A 20,663-nucleotide genomic window follows, 5' to 3' on the forward strand; every position below is an offset into this window, starting at 1 on the left:
GAGAGTGAGTAACCATGGTGACTGTCTGTCTGTCAATCAACAATGTCCCGCCCCCTCTATGAATTAAACTCTTCTGTCAGTAAAACTTACTTTGATCATTTGTAACAGAATGAACACATTCTGTATTATGTTTGATTATATATAAACTAAACTAAAGTTAGTCCAATGATGTCATAAAAAACAACAAAGGCTGCAGAGCCTGTATGAAGCTCCAGCTGTAGGAACTCTGCAGGGCTAAAATAGAACAGAAACACAAGAACTTGAAGTCTACATGTTTTTAAATGAATGCATCACTGCGTGAAAATGTTCCTGATGAACATAAAAAGAAGACACATAACTAAATCATCATTTCAAAGTGGTGAGGAAAACCTTCAAATTGTTCATAAATATTGATCAAATTGAGTGAAAGACATTTCTGTTGCTAAAGATGTTCTGGGTGAGACCTCCAGACCTCCTACAAAGATGTTTTTCAAATAGATTAAACTTGTCAGCACAGTTTTTGTGCATTTAAAAACATTATACAGGGAAATAAGTTTGGTTGAACTGGTCAGTAACTTACAAATTAGTCTAAAGAACAGTATGAAAAAAATTGTGATTTTGCCAAAACAAAATCATGATATGATATTTTTCCCATATCGCCCACCTCTACTTTAAATGAAATAATGCAGCTCTCTATATACGACAGTCTGTTGTTCTCAGATGTTTATAAGCTCTTTCTAAAGAAACAGAAAGTTTGTGTTTATCTTACTGCCTGGATTATTATTCTTCAGATTGTAGCAGTGAGTATAACGTGAAGAACATTGAGGATGTGATACATTAGTGAAATGTATGGAGACTCATTTTGATTTGAAGAGCTTTAAAAAAATGCACAGTTTGAGTCATGGCAAGCTGAGGAGTAGAAAAGTTATATTATAGATTTTTTGGCCGATCCAAGGAAGAAACGTCTGAACTGTGGCAAAAATCTGTGATCCAATCCCAGCCGTGAGATTTGTGATCTGTTGCAGCATTTTGGGTACGTGGTGAAAACAGAGGACGGGGCCGGAGTGACAGACATATTATGTAAGAAGAGATATTCATTACAAGATGATTACTGATTAAAACTGTTCAAAAATGGACCTGCATTGTTTCACATTTTGTGACTTACAAATGATTAAAAGACTATTCCTCCAGTCATATATTGTCACCGAAGTTGTCCTAAAAATAGTGTCAGAATATCATCTGGTCCGGTGAACCTTATATCATCTATCATACAGTCTCATGACCCGAGTGTATCTTCACACCCCTTATATATATGTCACTCACACATATTTTGAATAGATGACACAGCCACAGGCAGCTTTTTCATGATTGGGAAACTAAAGAGCACTATTCAAACTTTTTTATAAATATGAAAATGGATTCTTTTTCAAATCCTGGCAGTGATTTCAGGTGAGTAGGAGCAGTACCTTCATCGGTGGGGGTTGTTGTCTGAACGTGGCTGTCTGGCGTGCATCCTGCTTCCTGGAAACCTGAAGCTGTTGTGCTGCTGCTGCAGCAGCTGCAAGGGATTCTGGGATGGCAGGCTCATGCGGCTCCTTCTGCCACTCCGCTTTCTGCTTCTCGAAGTAACTGTTCAAAGCAAAAGAAAGAGAGAAACATGGCTAGCTGTGACTCTTATTTAGAGCTTATGAATCATATCACAGTTGAGATTATCCCCATCTCCGCTCAGCATCCGGAGATGTGGAGTGGCAAAAGCAAACACAAAGGAGACTTAAATTGGAGAACATTGTAGTCGATCTCACACATCTTGTTATGTGCAACTCGGAGCAGAAGTACAGTCATTGTGAGAGTGTTTGTCTGCATGTGTGCGTATGTCTGTGTTTGTGTGTGTGTGGGCAGGGGAGGGCTGGGAAAGAAATTTGGCCTTGGACTTTATACCTCACTGGCCCATTTTCAAAAGTAGAAAAAGTGATATCCCATTGCATTACGCTCTCTGGTTTCTCTCAAAATAGGCTTGTGATAGAGGGTTGACAGAAGCAATTCAATGGTTGTAATTCTCGTTTCCATGATCCAAAAAAGCACCAAACATAAGGGCTCTACACCTGATGAACACACATTTTGTTAGTTTAGTTTAGAAACAATTATTTGATTCAGATTCAACGTTTCCTTTTTAACACAAGGGTTCAGTTTCATTTTCATTTCCTTTTACTTTCGCAGCAGAAGGCTCATTGGTATGCTGATCTGTCAGTCTCACAGAGCATCTTAAAAAGAAACTTGACGGCCCCACAGGCCGGGGAGGTGTGCTTTAATTTTCTGTAAGGTTGCTCCATTACACCGTTTAAAACAACCACAGTGAGCACGAGAACTGTTGGGTAAAATTACCCTACAATTACTTGGCTAGCAGCCGAGGTGTGCAAGAGATCGTTTTAACATCTCCACCGTCTTCCTCACTCAGACATCATCCCAGATCTCTCCCAGTGATGAGTTCTGTCGTTTAAGGGAGAGTGATAAGCCTCAACCCTTTTGAGTATCTCAGGGAACATCAAGGATCATGCTGCTGAGAAGGAAAGGGGAGACAGCAACCATCTGGCCAGAAATGAACTCATCATCTGAGCTTCCTCGCAGCGCACGGCCAAAACGGACCAGCTCGCCTGCCAACAAGGCTGTCAGCCTGCAGAGTAGCAGCGGCCGAAGCCCACTTTCTCACAACTCAAGCTCTTTAAGAGACGAAAGATTCAATTTTCACTACATCGATCACCAGACCAACCAAAGTTATTCATTACAATCTTTTCTGTAATTCCCAATGTACCCTCAAGTTGAAAGAAAGAAAAGAGCAGGAATACCGAATCTTTGAGTGAGGGACTAGATTTACTGTCAGAACCACTACTGGGGAATTGACTTCTATATTTGTATCCATACAACACACCAGACAAAAAGCAACTTCCTGACTTTATATCAGCAGTTTGGAAACTCATTTAGAGTCATTACGAGTCTTTAAAGACCAGTCTCCAATGGCCAACTGTCATCATGTACACGTGAAAACATGAATGTTCCCCATGGCTCCATCCAACACCCCTGTTCATAAATAAACAAGTCACTTATCACAAGAGCATCAGTGGCACATTGTTCTGAAGTCAGAGCTTAACCAGATATGCCCTCACACCATATCAGTGCCGTCCCCAGCAACACATCAGAGAATAATAAAATCAAAAATCCAGTCACATGATATTCATCATGCCCTCCTGTCTGATCTTAATATCATCTTTGATCCTGGGTGTCAGATTGAAGTTTTGGCTGCAGGGAATCTAACTATTATTGACCCTCACCGCCCCCCGGCCCTAAATTTGCCTACAATTTTGTGGCTAGCAAGGACATTCGAGAGTTTGAAAATGAATTCATGGGACAGCTCTGGCATCTTTGGCATTTTCTGAAGCCAACTAATCTGGAAAAAAAAATGGAAGATTTAATTGGTACTAAAGACCTGTCCAAGACCACCAAGAGGACACCTCACTGATGATTCTCTTTAAGCCTTGAGCTACTAAAGGTGCCCCCCACATTACCACCAAGACATGTCAAAGAATGACAGATGAGATGAGCTGCTGGGACTCTGATTTCATCTTAAGTATTGATTAAGAAAGAACAACAAGATCATTTTGACTTAAATTCAGTTTAGGGTTTTCTGCTGCATTTATAAGGACTTAAAATGGTCCATTCACTTTAATCACAAAATCCATTTCACATTTGTTCCTTATTTCTTTCTGGTAATGAAAACTTTGTAATGTTGATTTAATTTGTCAGGGTCTCCAGGCATCTGCTTTAAGGTTTTGTTGCCATCCTAATACAGCCGATGGGAATTGCGTTTTTTTTTCAAAGCGTCAAAATGGAATTCATTTTTTTTTTTCTTCAAAAGAATACATTGAGATAATACAAAGATCATGCACTTTACATTTAAACCTGCTCAGCATTCAGGGGCAAAAGAAATCACTATCATTCAGGTTCCTCCGACCCCTGACTGTAAATAAATCCCCTTTAAGACAAAGACTCAAATGAACCTCTCCAACCTTTCTCAAATACAAGTTTCCATCTCACCTTTGCTTTGCTCCAACTCAGTGTGTCTGAGTCGCCCCTCCATGTTTTCTGTACTTCTCATTGAAACAGAAAAAACATCAGACACCATGGCAATGAAAGGCAGGGAACTGCCATTTGTCCTTGACATCTGAGAAATCTGTTTTGAGTTACTGTTCCAAAAACCACTAATCAGTTGTTGACCCGGCAACTCATGACCTCCAACTGTCAGTCATGTGGACAGCGACCTTTAAAGACTTCGCTCATGCTCCTTAACCAGCCAATAAAATGCCACACTGCCATAATCTGTACTTTCCCTAATCACAAAGGGTGCACAATCATGTTTCTTATTGCACAAAGTAGCAAAGTTGCAAACTGCATTTTTAATTAATGGCTGAAATGTACTGAGCTGTCTGCTGTTAATTAAACATGACAAATGCTCACACTCACACCCTAAGTGATGCTGCATCTAATAGTTTCAATACTGACATTGTAAAAGTCATGAAGGTTTTAATTTATAATTTTTAGATTTCTGAAAATATCTTTGCCTTTGATAGAGGATTCAAAGACTTTCCCTCTTAAATCACAGAGCCTGTTGCCCCAGGACAAACAAGACGAATACATCATCTGTTTTTTTCTAAACAAAACGAATAAATCTAATTAATGCACGATTGCTTTTATAGCAAAAATCCAGACAGACTGGCAGGTAAACCTATCTTCCTCTCACGTCTTTGTGTTCTCACTAACTGGCACACCAACACTCCTGACCTTCTCAGTCATAGCAGTGGAGCTCTGATCTAGGATGTAGTCACCGCCCGTCTGAAACTACAGTAACTTCAACAAGGTTGATCGGTTACGGTGATCTGTGGACATCACAATTCTTCTTTCACACTTTTAATTACTTACAAAGCACTCGGCCCCCTCTGACCTTGGTAAAAAAAAAAAGGGATCAACATGACTTCATAAAAAGCTCATTTGATTACTTATTGCTTGAAGTCTCAAATGTTAATAAAAAAAATTTGAGATTGGGATAAATGGACCCTGTGACGCAGTAACCTTTGTTTTTCTTGGATCAGTTTTATATTACTGATTAAATGTTGTAGACTATGAGGCTCCACTCTTGGACCTTTTTTTTTTTATTTGTCAATCCTCAATTACAGAAGCTGTAGCCTATCAATGAACAGACTCATCCACACTGCTCATCCTGTCCTTACTAGCGGGCACAACTTTGAGCTCTGCAGAGAACTCCTTTTCCCCTGATGATACTGATTGATTTTGATTCCTGTACAAATATAGGATGTCATGCTTTACATTCTGCTCTCTAATTCTGACAGAGAAAAGGTCACCTGGTGATGCCATCATTCTTTGAGGCATGCTCATGCACAAAGGAGCCTTGATAAGTGACCATTAAATATTACAATTTAGTCTGCTGTCACTTTTTCCCTTTTTCAGTTTCCTGCTCTATTTTCCCCTGTAATGTGTGTTTGAAAATCTGTGTTTTTCCACAGCAACTCCTATTCAAGTATGTAAAGAAATGACATAAACAGTAACTTTGTATTGCAGATTGTGTTCCCCAGCTTTTAGAATTTTAAAAATCATCTTTCATAAAATGTCATACTTCCATATTTTCTGACCGTGAGTCTGTGTAAAATACTGGCTGGGAAAAAAAACGCCATGTTGACAAGAAAATGTATGTTACCTACAAATGACAATAAAAAAATAGTTATGCCCTAGAAACTGTTTCAAGAAACTTCTTTAGCCCTTCTAGCAAGACGTTGCATTTTATTCCTCTGGAAGTCTCGTAAACCTCCATCGATAGCTCTCTGGCTTCAGGGCGTTATGTTCTCTCTTAAATTAGAAAAAAGAAGTTTGACAGTGAAAGGCTGTTCTCATAAGTTCTCTAGAAAATGGAATCCTTTCATTAACTACTGTAAGTCCTTACCAACCTTGCCCCTGGACTAAATCATCCCCCTACCGACTATTTTTATTTTATTTTTCTGATATAATTCTCTCTATTATGATTGTATTTTATTTTTTCAAAGTAATTTATTTGGTTTTACTTATCAATATTTACTTACCTTTTTCTTTGTTTGTTTTTGTTTACTTGTCACCAGACTATGTAAAAAAAAATTTAAAGGTCTTGTATAATTTATTATTATTTTCTTTCAATACAGAGACATTGTTTATTGTTCCCGTTCTGTAAAAAAAAAAGGGGGGGTAACAAAAACCCTTTAGAAGACTTGCAGACAGGAGTGGAGCAGCGATTTTAAAAGTGTGGGTGTTCTGATGCTAGTATATAACCACCCTCTAGCAAATCAACACATTCTGTTTCAATTAATGTCCAATAACTAATGTTAGCTGACACATCATACAACAAGACAAAGTTACAAAAGATTATAAATATACACTAACGTTATGAACATCCATTGTGAGAAACCCAGTTAGCTTAAGCTCTGAAAACGAGATTCAAAACTGCTCTTTGTGATGCTTTTGCCTTATGCCTCAGTCTCTTTATTTCCGGTCTTTAAATATAATGTGCTTTTATTTTGAAAAACTGCAAAGGGGACTTCCTCCTACATCATAAAGTTACGGGAGTAAATAAATACAGCTAAAAGAACAACCAAGAAGAGAAAATGTTACACACACGTCGTTTTGTGAGGTGGATTTATCTTAAAAACATCTGTGTGGGTGACTAACTTTCTTTCAGAAGGATGCTACATGTATCCATTTGTTAGCTCTGACTCAGCCAGTGATGAGTGACAGGAGGATTAAATGCACGTAACTTTACCGTGCTTCAACTGTAACCAAACAGCTATGATTGGCTTAATTGTCACGTAATAAATCAGAGTGCAGAGTGTCTTGCACCCATTCTTGTTCTCGTGTGTGTGTGTGTGTGTGTGTGTGTGTGTGTGTGTGTGTGTGTGTGTGTGTGTGTGTGTGTGTGTGTGTGTGTGTGTACTGACTCCAGGGACAGCTTCTCCTCTTCTTCGTTCAGGTTCGGGAGTCTGTGCAGACCGAGAGTCATCCTGAGGGCATCGACATGCTCCTTCAGAGGTTTGTACTCATCATGTAGGCGGCGAGTTGTTTCTAGCAGTTTATTCAGGTCATTCTCCGACTGCTTGATGGTGCTCTCCATCTGAGGGGAAATGATTGGGTGTTTCAAAACATAAATACAGAGGTGTAAAAGCTCAACATAAGCAATTTGAAGGTGCCAAGCTATTACATCTTCATTCTGAAAGTTATACAGGCACTGAAACTACATATCTGTATTTGATTGTTGTTGGTCTTTGCTAATTTTACTAATCTGAGATTCAGGAACTCTTCCTCTGTAGAGGGTGCTTGTCGCTGAATGCAGCACTCACTCACCACATTGATATCAGCATGGATGAGCCGCAGCTCCTCCACGTGTGCCATCTTCTCTTGTAGAAGCAGATCCATCTCTTGTTTGTACTCTTTCAGATGCTTCTCCTCAGACTCCAGAGCCTCAAACTCAACTTTAAGACGAGATTTGATTTTCTGCATCTGGACCGTCTTGTTCCTGCAGCCAGTGGCCCGCCCACACACACACACACACACACACACACACACACACACACACACACACACACACACACACACACACACACACACACACACACACACACAAATGACCAGCTGTCAGATTATCTCTCTTCATGGTGCAGATGACAGAAAAAAAAGACACGTTTTCACACAAGATCGAAACATAACATCATAACCATCTGTGGTGCAATGCTCTTTCAACTTGAACTTATTAAAATTAAAAGCTTAATGAGTTTTTTCTAATCATGTTTCGCAGAATGACCATTTACTACAGCCGTGAATTTATGCATAGATCAAAGATATATTTTATTAAGGCTCACAGCTGTTAAGTCATAAAAGCAAACAGACCTTGGCGATTAAATAACACACCGGAAAGCTTACTAGCAAAGTAGCTAGCTTACCAACAGATTTAATAAGGAACACACATCTGGCATTTTGTTGATACACATCTGGATAATTGTTAGATGAGCGATGTGAACATGTAGCTTTACGTCAGAACATTTTAATCCACGTCTTGTTTCGTCTGCAGTGTTTACCTTCTCTGTCAGAACAGCCCACATAACCTTTAGGGACAGGATTTGGCTAATTGTAGCTAGCTCAGTAACAAAAGCGAAGCTAACGTTAGCTAACACAAGGTTTACTCAGCGTGTGTCAAACATCTCATAACACGTCTTAGTCTTACCGTATTTCCAAGATATTTTCTAATTTGCACATTATTTCTTGTTCGTCCGCCATGGTTATGGTTTTGGTTTAGCAATCCGTTTTCGCTCAGTTGTTCCAGCTCAGTTACCCCCACGGCCCCGGTGGTCTTGGTGGTCTCCTTGTTGATAAAAAAAAACACAATAGCAGATGTGAGCAAGCACGCATGCGCAGTGTGAACCCGTCTGCCTCACACACACACACACACACAGCCTGTGATCAATGTGCCAAAACAAAAGATCCACTTCCTATTCAAGTTTAAAGCAGCCTTACATTCAAAGTCATTGTTTCACCCGACACAAACATTGATGTTACACTAAAGGACGATGTGGTCTTAGGGTTAGTCAACAAAATCAACAAAATAACCAAAAACGTATGGTCTTCATGGGACACATTGATCTGCGTAGCATTGGGTATTGTGAAATAAATCACTCCAGTTAACATCGAAATACCTAATGTAAAACATGTTTAAGCAAAGGCCCTGCAGTTACTAGAATATTCTAGTAAACAAGCCCAGACTACTGAGCACCATAAAATGTTATATCTTTGAATATTGTGTAGTTTACTTTTAAACATTGCTAATGGTCAATGTCAGGGTTTATATGCACAGTGACAATCTGTTAAATCACTGGTATTAAAATGTAAAATATTGGACAATATAGGAACAGTGCACATTAATGAACATATAAACATGTAAATATGCCAGATTATAGCCATCATTTCCATCTGTGGTCCCTTGGCAGGTTGGTGGTAAACAGGTAAACAAACAGACAAAACAACAACATATTGTAGCCTACATTAGTTAACAGAGACACATATATACCAGTATGTAGCCTACTTAAGTAAAGTAGTAGGCTAGTAGCCTAGAGTTAGGCTAAGCCTAATCATTTTAGAATAAGGCAAAGTTGCCTGATTAGCCTAGAAACTAAAATAAATGTTGGTGAAATAAACTAATCTATACTGTTGTACAGTGAAAATATAACACAGTCTCTTCAAATATAATGACCATTCGTATTCAGTACCTCTAAAATCCTGGTTTCAGCCCTGTTTGCCAACCAGGAACACATTGGCTACTATTTGAGCAGTTAGCAACAGGCCAACAAACCAAACCCAAAATGACTGTATAACATGTGCTTAAAACATTAACTGAAGGGATTATTAGTTTAGCACATGTCCTTTGCTCCTTCACTGCTACTAGAACATCAGGTGCTGCTTGGTTCATGGTGACCTGTGTCGCTCCATAAACAGGTCTGTGACACAAAGTCCTGTCTTGGTCCTGAATGGGTGTAAAAGAATCAAAAACCTGATCAATTTAAGCAACAAAAAAAAATGTTCACAGAAGATGAAGCTTGCCTCTTTAAATCTCTTGGTCCTCGGTCTGCCATTGGATTAACCAGAGAGCAGTACTTGGGAATAATACAATGGTCCATTCTCATTCAGCATAATCCTTGTAGGTATTGCAAGCAGTTTCATATGACTCCGCAGCAAAAAGGCTACTACAAGCACCTCTCTGAAGAAGTGTTACGACAAGAGATTAAAAAAATACAAATGTCTACTGTAAGTAGCTCCTTTCATTTTCTTATATCTTCATTTGAGCTGTGTATTTTATGTATTTCTCTTTTAAATGTAGTGGTTTGATTAGATTCTGTGAACCGGCTCTATACTTCTTAGAGACAGGAAGAGTAGGCATCTTTCTGATGTAAACTTGACTGTAGGAGTAAAACACATTAAGTTATTCAAAATAAATGCTAGATTGTTTTAATGTGTTTGTGTTTCTGGATTTAATGTGTGCTGTTAAATGATCTAGAAAAACAACACTGTAACAAAGTTAAGCTTATCTTGTTTTCTTTCATATTGATTGAAAAAATCTCCTCAGCAAGGCTTTCAAAGTACACAACTATTTTTACTATAAATATTATCATAACTCCCACTATTATTATTATGTCTTCTAATGAAGGTCTGTCTTGTTTTCTGTTGCTCATAGAAGTGTTTATGAGGAATGGAGCCAAGCATTTCTCCTCTGTTCTGCCTTTTCTTTTTGTACTGTACAAGTCAGTCTATACAGCAGCTGTGGATGTGTGTGTGTTGTTTGATAACATGTATGCAAAATTACCACTATATGGGTGTCTTATTGTTAACACAGCCGTCAACACTTATGCATCGTGGAATGAACCCCATGATATAAATTAAGTCTAAAATATACCTTGGGCTTCATTTTTTGATTGTAGTCCCCACCAACCTCTTGCGATTGGATGCTCCTGGTTGAACAGAAGAATGTAAGGAACACTCTTTTTGGTCATTTTGCTCTCAAAGAACCAACAAATTTAGCATTGTTTCAGAGCTTTTTTTCTCTCACCCAGTTGCATGTCTCTTGATGCTTCACCAGTGACACACATGAATGATGAGCAGGGACATGTTCCTCCTAAATCTCAGTGTTTTCTCTGACAGATAAATGTCCGCGTTACAACCATGGACGCTGAGCTGGAGTTTGCCATCCTGCCCAGCACAACTGGCAAACAGCTGTTTGACCAGGTACCCTGTACATTACTATCATACTGGGGCTTGGACAGACAAGTGTGTGATCCTGTTTTTATTTTTATTCTTTTAATGTTCAGATAGTGAAGACTATCGGGCTGAGGGAAACCTGGTTCTTTGGCCTCCAGTATCAGGATAGCAAAGGCTTCTCCACATGGCTCAAGCTAAATAAGCGGGTGAGAAGAAAGTTTGTGAATCAACTTCCATTCCTGTTTGGCATCACTTTGAATCCCCTGACAGATGTATTAAAAGGAAGATGTCATTACGGTTATGGCTTTGGTCATATTGTGGCACCCCGTTGAGACTAATTAGTACCTATGTCTTCCTTCCTGCGTCCCTCTCAATGGGACGCGCGACCCAGGTGACAGCTCAAGATGTAAAGAGGGACAACCCGTTGCTGATTAAGTTCAGGGCAAAGTTTTACCCCGAGGATGTCGCAGATGAGCTGATACAGGAGGCAACACAGCGCCTCTTTTTTCTGCAGGTTGGTCTTACAATGGAAATTCCGGCGTCTTAAAGGGAATCTTGTTGTCAATTAACATTCCTGACACGGATGGTAATGATTGTCTTCCCGAATAACAATTTTGTATGTTTTCTTCATCTGCCATCTGGATGCATGGTCATAATTTGACTAGCTGCTGTGTTCAAAAAGATATTAGAATCAACAAGAAGAATTGTTCAAACATGTTTGGTAGATATCAAAATGTCTTCCGAGAGCATGGCAGATGCAATAATGAATAAGGAATCTCAATCAAAACAAGATGCTGATCCTGCTTTAATGGGGGGGGGGGGGGGGGGGTCTCACTATGACTCACACATATCCTGTTAACCCCTGATGGGTTTTTACAAAAGGGAGTATTTACAGAAAAAGTGGATCCAGGTGCGCACACATAGGCTTTCCATCCTTCTTGATTCAAATGTACACCAACAACACATTATAAATGAATGTGTTTAAGCAGATTCTGATGATGTCTTCTTTTCTGTTTCGTAGGTTAAGGAGAGCATCTTAAACGATGACATTTACTGCCCCCCTGAGACTGCAGTGCTCTTGGCCTCGTATGCGGTTCAGGTCAAACATGGAGACTACAGGAAAGACTATCACGTTCCGGGGTACCTTGCAAGAGAAAAGCTGCTGCCACAAAGGTACTCAGTCCTATAGGGATACTAAGATTAACTTAATTCCACTTTCAGTCAGCTGAATTCTAACTGACGTCTCTCTTCTTCTCTGATAACACCAGGGTTTTGGAGCAGCACAAGCTGAATAAGAATCAGTGGGAGGAAAGAATCCAGGTGTGGCATCAGGAGCATAAGGGACTTCTAAGGTACTACAGTCTTATAGCACAATGTGAGCCATTACTTCATTCTGCAATGAGGTGCGCTGTAGTTCATTAAAATGGTTTATATCACAGAGAAGATGCCATGGTGGAGTACCTGAAGATAGCCCAGGATCTGGAAATGTATGGAGTCAACTACTTCAACATCAAGAACAAGAAAGGATCCGAGCTGTGGCTGGGAGTAGACGCGCTGGGGCTCAACATCTATGACAAAAAGGACAAGTAGGTCACTGTTTCAAAATATACTACACATTCTTTGTGAAACAATGTATGCTTATTGCAGCGAACTCCTGTATCTTAATTTTAGGCTTTTTAGAAGCATGGTTCTTTGGTGAACTTTATCAGCTGGTCTGTTTGTTGGATACTTTGGTCCAGACTGAAGGACCAAAAGGACTTTATGCAGACACCCAGTCCTCAGTGGATTTAGTAATATGACGTTTCATCTGACATATGAAATGTCCTTACATTTTTTAAATCACAAAATGTGATACAGATATGGTCTGACGTCTTTGTTCTCCTGGATTTGTCCAACTTTAAGGTTTATGGTTCAGTGTCAGATGTGTGGAAAGTTTGAGATTTCTCATGAAACTTAAATCAGACTCATGTTCCTCTCAGGGTTCATTGTGATGTGTTTTGATGATGATAATAAGAAATGCCAATATGATTTGATTGATTGATTGATTTTATTTGATTATTGCATCATGCGTAAACAATATGCCCGACCCAAAACGAGACACCATTATTAATACACAGAGACCGAAGACCAAAAGTAGAAAAAATACTAACAAAACAAAACATCCTGATGTTTCTTCCAGGCTAGAGACACACTTGGCAAACTTATAAACACTGAAATAAAACAACTTCTCCATCCTGTCATCATATATTTTGGGACTGAAATCATTGTTCTAATGAACTTATCAATTCTATTTTAAAATCACAACTTCTCCTTTTAACTCGTTCAAAAAATCAGAATCTCTTCCTGCTTTCCCCGTGTATTGAATTTGAATCCCATCATTGTTGTGAAACATAAATATTAAACACATCCCAAAAATCTAAATTAATCTCAATAAATAAGAACAACTACTTCATGTGAACTAGTGATGTTTTCTTGCTTCTCATGTGCATATTTGTACATATTGGATGGAGGCCGATTATAATGGCTGTGCTTTTACATTGTTTTGATGTAGGCAGATGAAGCTCGAGCTATCAGACACCCTCAGATTAATTGGGTCCAATCTATTATAAGAAGAATTATATAAGAAGGGGGGCAGTGGCAATTCTAGAGTCTGTTGGGGCCCTAGGCAAAACATTCATTGGGGGCCCCTCCAACAAGCATTCATCACTATTTTGTCAGTTTCTTGACATGTAATTGTCTTCTTTCTCTCTTTTTTTCACTCCCAGACGGATAATTCTTCTTCTTCATTTCGTTCAGTTACTTTCAATGACAAACGTTGGTTTTCAAAGCAAACATGCATGAAACAGGAGGGAAGGTTGTCAGATGGGGCCCCCTTAGGGAGGTTTCCTACTGTCATTGCAAAATTTGCACATTTTGGCCCACTGCTGTGGTTTAAAGTTTGTGAGCCCTAAGGGTAGCCTGGGGCCCCAAGCAGTTACCTGCCTTGCCTATTGATAAACACTCCCTCTGTCAGGAGGGACATGTTCTGGCATTGTGTAAAACATCATGAACAACAGATGGGACATGTTGGGATTATTACATACTTGAACACTATTATTTTTTATTGCAACATTAACAACAGGAAACTAATATATCACACATGTCATATTCTTCTCAAATCAAGCAGGACTAGAGTGTGTAGAGAGGGCTGTCATTTCCAAAAGTATCCTTCTGTTATGAGCCTGTATTCCCTTATTCACAACTAGTTGTGTTTTCACATATTACTGATAAACATCAACATCTAAAGAAGCAAAAGCACTTCCTCCCCTTGATGCTGTAATCAGGATAATATTTTCAGTACTTTGGACTCTGGCTAAAAACCCCAAACCTAAATCTAACTACATTCCACTCAGCCACCTTCCTAACAAGCTAAACTATGATCATTAACACAGTGAACATACGAGTATCTGCACGCTAGCATTGTCACTGTTTGTAGGTTTTAATTAGCATATAAAACACCCCTATGCTTTGCTCTCTTTATGTGTTGTGTTTTAAATGTGTGTGTAGAAGTTACCATCCTATGACACTGTAACTCTCTTATTGACCTCAATGGTGAACCATGCCAATACTTTCAGGATGACCCCAAAGATTGGCTTCCCCTGGAGTGAGATCAGAAATATTTCCTTCAACGATAAGAAGTTCCTGATCAAACCGATTGACAGGAAAGCTCCGGTATGTAAAAAAAAATTTAAAAAAGATTTGTGGTCTTTCAAAGTGATTCATTGGAGTAGAACCATATCTTTACATTAAATCCACTGTTTGTCTTTACTGCGGCCAGAAATGTTATGAGGGGGTTTAGTTGATTGAAAATGTGCTATTTATACTTCACACCCGTAAGCTAGACAAACTGGAAGCCTTTTGTGTGGCTTGATGGTATGTTGTAACTGTGAGCTTACCTAAGTTTAACTCAGTTCATGGTTGTTTGTGGATGGGATTAAATAGCTGCTCATTGGGTCCAATGTGTGCGTACTGTTTTCGCTGCTGGACTCTGGAAAGAGGTTCCTCAGCCTCCGAAGCAGAACATCCAGGTTCTGTAACAGCTTCTTCCCACAGGCCGTAAGACTTTTCAACACAAAAAATAATCCCTCCATTCCCCCTCGAACCCCCACACAGGATTACCTCACTGGACTGTAAAATACAATATAACACACGACAATAAAGAAAGTCTAAGTGTAAGTGTAAGTTGATGAAAGAATTCTCAACGCTACATTCGAGATCCTCGCAGGATCTTCTCATGAGTATTCACTGTGAGTTTGAAACAGACGGTGAAAGAGAATCCTGTAGTGTTGTTACTGGAGAAGTTACCAACTTTGAAAAAAGCATAAATTACAGCGAGTAGTGTAATGAGAGCAGCTGCTACTTGATCTCATACACAAACATGAATTTAGCCTCACACTTCAATTTGGCTTCAGAATGCATGCACAGAATCAAGGAGAAGCGTCCAAGAGCTTAGAACAAATTCATGACATTCTACCAAACAAAACTGTCTGTTCAGATCTTATAAACCCAGACTTAACTGGGAGACTGTTATGAGATGCTAATGACTTGTCCTGATTCAACCCATGGGCATTCACTGATTGGCTCTTTTTTGTGCCATAGGACTTTGTTTTTTACGTGCCTCGTCTCCGCATCAACAAACGCATCCTGTCCTTGTGTATGGGGAATCATGACCTGTACATGCGTAGACGTAAACCCGACACCATCGAGGTGCAACAGATGAAGGCCCAAGCCAGAGAGGAGAAGAACAAGAGGCAGAAGGAGAGGTAAGAAAGAAGGAAACTAATGAAGGCTTTTTTTTAATTTTATTTGACAGTTTACAGTGTGTTCTTGCTGCTTTAAGAAAGAACTGTCAGGAGATAAAGATTTTCAGATGTGTGTTTATGCACAATTCTCCTGTTAGGGCTCTGCTCGAGAGTGAGAAAAAAAAGCGAGAAAATGCTGAGAAGGAAACAGAGAAGATTGCTCGTGAGACCATGGAGCTGATGGAGCGATTGAGACAGATTGAAGAGCAGACAAAAAGAGCTCAAGATGGTCTGGCAACTTTCTGAATACAAATGTTTTTCGACTTGAGATTTGTGTTTTTTTTATTCAGTTTTAGAACATTTAAATACTTTGTCTAATATTGGTGCTCTTACAATCTCTGCTAAGCTTACAGTATGCTATGTTGGCATGTCTGGTTGTGTGTGTGTGTGTAGGATGTTTTTCACAAATGTGCATGTGTGTTTCAGAGCTGGAGGAGCAGACTCGCAGAGCTCTTGAGTTAGAGAAAGAGAGGAAAATAGCTCAGGAGGATGCTGAGCGTCTGGACAAGGAACGCAGAGGTGCAATGGAAGCTAAAGCAGCCCTGCTACATCAATCTGAGTCCCAAATCAGGAGCCAGGAGAGCCTGGTACTTATGAATGACACATGTTTCATTTCAATTGAATAGAATCAATTAGAACGTAGATTTTGCTGATATACCTCAAAGGTGGAAAAACTGTGAAGTCACCTTCAGTCTGAGACCACTAAAATTATGATAAAGGACTTATTGTATATATTAACATATATTAATCAAGACAACCTCCAAGTTAGACACAAATGCTGGGAATGTATTGATGTCATTAAGGGATTCACAAATTCAGCCTGATAGCATATTTAAATCTTTTTAGCAGATTGATCAGGATGGTAATTAACCTGAGCCCTGATGCAGCATTTGAAAAAAAAAAAAAAACACCTGTGTACGCACAAACACACACCCAAACTCTGGCTTACACACATGTGCACCCACAGACAGAGCACAATGGCCTCAGATCAGGAGCACTCTTAACTCTCTTCCCATTGTGCGCGTGTGTGTATAGGCCACTGAGCTGGCAGAGCTTACCTCTAAGATCTCCCTGCTGGAAGACGCCAGGAAGATAAAGGACGACGAGGCAAAGAGATGGCAGAAAAGGGTGAGAATTAATGAGAGAAAACATGAGAGAGATACAGGATGAATCAAACATGAACATAGAGCACTGTCTGACACCGCTAAGTGTTAGATCTGGGAAAATAGAAGCAAGGCGTCAAACACAAATAAATATATAAGTAGACTTTAGAAATATGATTGTATGAATGTATCTGGATTTGAACTTGCAGCAAGGCACTCTTTGAACCAGTCTTTGAACCATAGTTGGCTAAAGCAATACAATATAGACATGCAACTTTCATATATGTTTAAGTTTATTGTTGTGAATCTTTGCATACAATTAGGAATACTTATCTCAACTTGCATTTTACCATCATCATGTGTCTGGGTTTTGTTGTGTAGCCTATTTTTTTAAGTTCAATGACAAAGACATATCAGATAAGTTTTGATTCCTGGTTATTTTGCGTGCCTATTTTGTGACTTCGGACTCCAGTTCATTATGTCAGAGCACAAGGTTGCAGATTGACACATGACATTTAGGGGGGGGGGGGGAAGTAGGCTACTTGCATTATCACATCCCAAAGCACTGCTTCACAGAAAGTTGTGTTTTGACAGGCGATCGTGGTAGAAGCTGATTTGAGGCGAACCAAAGATGTGCTGAAGACTAAACTCATGGGTGTCCACATCCAGGATTCAGCGCACTCTCATATGCACGAGCACGATGAGACGGACGAGAGCAGCGCGGAGGCGAGCGCTGAGCTGACCTCTCCCGGCACGGTCCGAGATCGCAGCGAGGAGAAAAGGATAACAGAGGCTGCGAAGAACCAGAGACTGCAAAATAACCTTAAGGTAAGGTTAAGTGACAGTGATTGAATTTCACCATTCGTTTGTTCTCTTACTGGCTCTCAGATCAGAGGTCAGGTTCACTGAGAGATTAACAGTCCATGGCTTTTCCTGGAAATTTGAAGAGTGCAAATGAATCAGAAAATACCTTCAGTTTCCTTACTTAGAGGTTCCAAGTTCAGTAAATAATGTGCTCTAGAGATGTGGCACAACCCCAGCTGAACACTGAGACCAGTGCGTCATTACCTTAATCTGGAGTTACTGTAATGGTTCCTGGTCGAAGCGCTCCAACAAGACTGAATGAGCATCTCTCAGGTTTTAACTACTTTTTCAGCCGAGCCTCAGACCTCGTCAGGCTGTTTATCTGTTTCTTTTCTTTTTTTAAAATATATCTTACTGGACTGTAGTGAAATGTTGAATAGACAATTATGGTGCACAGAGGGTTAATCACGTTTACTTTGGTGATCTTTGAACTTCAAATAGAGGGTTGTATTTTGTGAAATATCTCAACAATTATAAAACAAGAAACTTGGGCTGCTAAAGAAAAAGCAGTCCAGAAGTCCATCATCTAAAGAGGATCAATCGAACTGACTTCTGTCTGAAGCCATGTTGCAGACGGTTTTGGGTTTGAGTTCAATCTCTTGAGAATTTTAAGGTGGATTGCTGTGTTTATCTAGAGGATAAATTAACTTCACTGGTTGTCCTATATTCCATCAAGCACCACCACCAGGTCGAGATGTAATTTGCCCAATACTTTGGTTTGTGACTGAAATGCTACACACTTAATGGAATGCCCATCATACTGATTTGTACTTTGTTTCTAGTTCAAACCTTTACATTTTAGATTTGACATTCTAAATCAGGAGGCGAATGTGGAAATTATAAACATTGCATGTTAGCATTGTCCCTGTATGTAAGCTGACATTAGCATTTAGCTCAGTGTCTCAGTTGGTAGAGTCAGGGGTCGTCTCTCAACCGGAAGGTCGAAGGTTCAATCCCCAGCTCCTGCAGCAACATGTCCGATGTGTCCTTGAGTAAGACACTTAACCCCGTATTGCTCCCACTGCTTTGTTGGTGGTGTATGAATGGGATTAGGTACTTCTGATGGTCTCACTACACAGCAGCCTCTGCCATCAGTGTGTGAATGTGTAGATGTGCCTGAGCTAAGCCTCACAGAGCCTCGAACTGTTGACTCGTTTCCAGAGAATCTCTAGCTCTCAATCACCTACTCTAGCTGTACTTTATGGTAATTTTAGTAACATTTGAATGTAGACAAAAGAGGCTTAATAAGAGTTATGAGGTGTAAGTGGTTGAATGACGTGCATCTTAGTTGGGCACATTCAGTCTTGGTAGAAAAAGCACATTCTGTTGCTGCAGGGTTGTTAGGGACTGTGAAAGACTTTTGCTGCATTGTTTGCGATGTGTTCTTACAGTGGAGGTTTTGACTCTGTCATAAAGATGGTAGACTAATTGCCATGGAAAAAAAAACTGTGTTTCACCGAGAACTAAGTGCACTCTACTTAATTAAACATTTCTGCAGGTACATTATCATTCTGCTGATTTCATTCCGGTCACAAATTTCATGCAGACTGTCCAGGCTTATTACAAGTGAAATAAATGTTGTCTCTATCCAGCAACCAAAACAAAATATGATGCATAGAGGACTCAACAGTAAAATGGACTTAATAATGGTGGACAATAGAGAGTCTTCAGATTGGGATTGAGGGGCGCGCAGGGGGGCATCGCTTCTGAATAGTCTCCCAAAGAGTCTGAGGACAGAGGATTTCATTCGCTGTGTGTGTTTGTGTTCTCTTTCAGTTCCTGAGCAGTGAGCTGGCTGGAGCTATAGACGAGACCAAAAGGACCCTCAATGACCTGATCCACGCCGAGAATGTGAAGGCGGGCCGTGACAAGTACAAAACCCTGCGTCTGATTCGTCAGGGCAACACCAAACAACGCATTGATGAATTTGAGTCCATGTGAGAGAATCTTCTGGCGGCACAGACAGCAGGAGATGGATAGATCATTGAAAGGTTGCAGAAGTGTAGGTGAAGATTACTACACAGGTAGAATATTAACTCGGTGTTAACAGGTTTAGTATGAAAGCAGGTGATTCTGTAACTGGGCTTTGATGCCTTAAATTCCAAGATTTTAATTTTAGTGCCATTTAATCTGGAAACATGTCAAAGCAGAAATGACAACTGCCCTTAAAATAAAACGTTATCTATTTAATTTGAAAAAATGCATTTATTGTTTGCTTCAATGTTGTGGAGAAATATCACAGATGCTATCATTTATGAAAGCTCCTCAGACACATCTGCAGTCTCAAAAAATACAAACTGATGAAACCATTTATATTATTGATTGATGACTCTTTTCAGTGTTCCAGGTAAATGGCTTAATTAATCTGTTCACTTAAATTAAGACACAGAACCTGCTGCAGGGTGTTGTGTGTGTGTGTGTGTGTGTGTGTGTGTGTGTGTGTGTGTGTGTGTGTGTGTGTGTGTGTGTGTGTGTGTGTGTGTGTGTGTGTGTGTGTGTGTGTGTGTGTGTGTGTGTGCATCAGTGCACATGCAAATTAGAATAACTTCATCAGGAAAAGTTTTGCAAGGAGCTGTAATAAACACACATGAAAGGAAAATAAAAAAAATAGCAACTCCCTCCACTGTACCTTAACCATATCTCTGCCTTTACTTTTGCCAAAAGCAGGGTTTCCATATAAGCACATAGCAACCAAGGCTGCCCAGAAATTAACATTTTTCTGTTATTCATTCTATGAAATTGATTTGTTTTAATTGTGTTTCTCTAGCTGCCCAAATATTCACAATTATTTTGTTGTGCTGTCTTAAAATACACAGAAGAAAATAAAGTTTGACTTATAGAGCCTTCATTTGCTATCCCTATTAAAGAAATAGATTGCATATTATTTGTAATAATGTGTCTTTAAAACTGTTTCTAACAGACCCTATGTGGAAAATGATATTGGACTGACTAGTGGTATAAATGTATCTAGAAAGCAAAACAGAAAATGAAATTCATGATACTGAATTTGTCAAACTAAACTGAAATAAAATATTCTAAAAGCACC

The 20,663-nt window shown here is 39.5% G+C and overlaps 3 protein-coding genes across 6 annotated transcripts in view; 2 read left to right on the forward strand and 1 right to left on the reverse strand.

Annotated features, from left to right (window-relative positions):
* zc4h2 (zinc finger, C4H2 domain containing) overlaps positions 1-20,663 on the reverse strand; it is a 185,741-nt gene that overhangs the window by 1,941 nt on the left and 163,137 nt on the right. Inside the window, exons 2-5 of the mRNA XM_061048948.1 lie at positions 8,288-8,393; positions 7,411-7,582; positions 7,008-7,180; positions 1,446-1,608 (exon numbers count right to left, since the gene is read on the reverse strand). Coding sequence (XP_060904931.1) covers positions 1,446-1,608; positions 7,008-7,180; positions 7,411-7,582; positions 8,288-8,340 — 561 coding nt within the window. The 5' untranslated portion in view covers positions 8,341-8,393. The remainder of the gene's footprint in view (positions 1-1,445; positions 1,609-7,007; positions 7,181-7,410; positions 7,583-8,287; positions 8,394-20,663) is intronic.
* The window catches only part of nxt2 (nuclear transport factor 2-like export factor 2), a 176,015-nt gene continuing 162,003 nt past the window's right edge, over positions 6,652-20,663 (forward strand). The window contains exon 1 of the mRNA XM_061048949.1: positions 6,652-6,663. The gene's annotated coding sequence lies outside the window, so the exon portion shown is untranslated. The remainder of the gene's footprint in view (positions 6,664-20,663) is intronic.
* Positions 8,660-20,465, forward strand: LOC132982442 (moesin-like). Of its 4 annotated transcripts, XM_061048944.1 has the most exons (16): positions 8,660-8,717; positions 9,759-9,861; positions 10,533-10,580; positions 10,753-10,836; positions 10,920-11,015; positions 11,201-11,323; positions 11,831-11,982; positions 12,078-12,161; positions 12,249-12,395; positions 14,424-14,520; positions 15,448-15,611; positions 15,749-15,879; positions 16,077-16,237; positions 16,686-16,778; positions 17,348-17,581; positions 19,394-20,465. In XM_061048944.1, exons 1-16 carry the CDS (start codon positions 8,680-8,682, stop codon positions 19,556-19,558), a joined length of 1,920 nt encoding a protein of 639 aa, XP_060904927.1. In that variant the 5' UTR covers positions 8,660-8,679; the 3' UTR covers positions 19,559-20,465. The 4 variants fall into 4 exon arrangements, with proteins under 4 accessions (XP_060904927.1, XP_060904926.1, XP_060904925.1 ...); XM_061048943.1 differs by lacking the exon at positions 8,660-8,717 and having other exon boundaries at positions 9,083-9,861; positions 17,423-17,581; XM_061048941.1 differs by lacking the exon at positions 8,660-8,717 and having other exon boundaries at positions 9,085-9,861.

This window comes from Labrus mixtus, chromosome 10 (assembly GCF_963584025.1).
Source record: "Labrus mixtus chromosome 10, fLabMix1.1, whole genome shotgun sequence".
In the NCBI taxonomy this organism is placed as follows: Eukaryota; Metazoa; Chordata; class Actinopteri; order Labriformes; family Labridae; genus Labrus; species Labrus mixtus.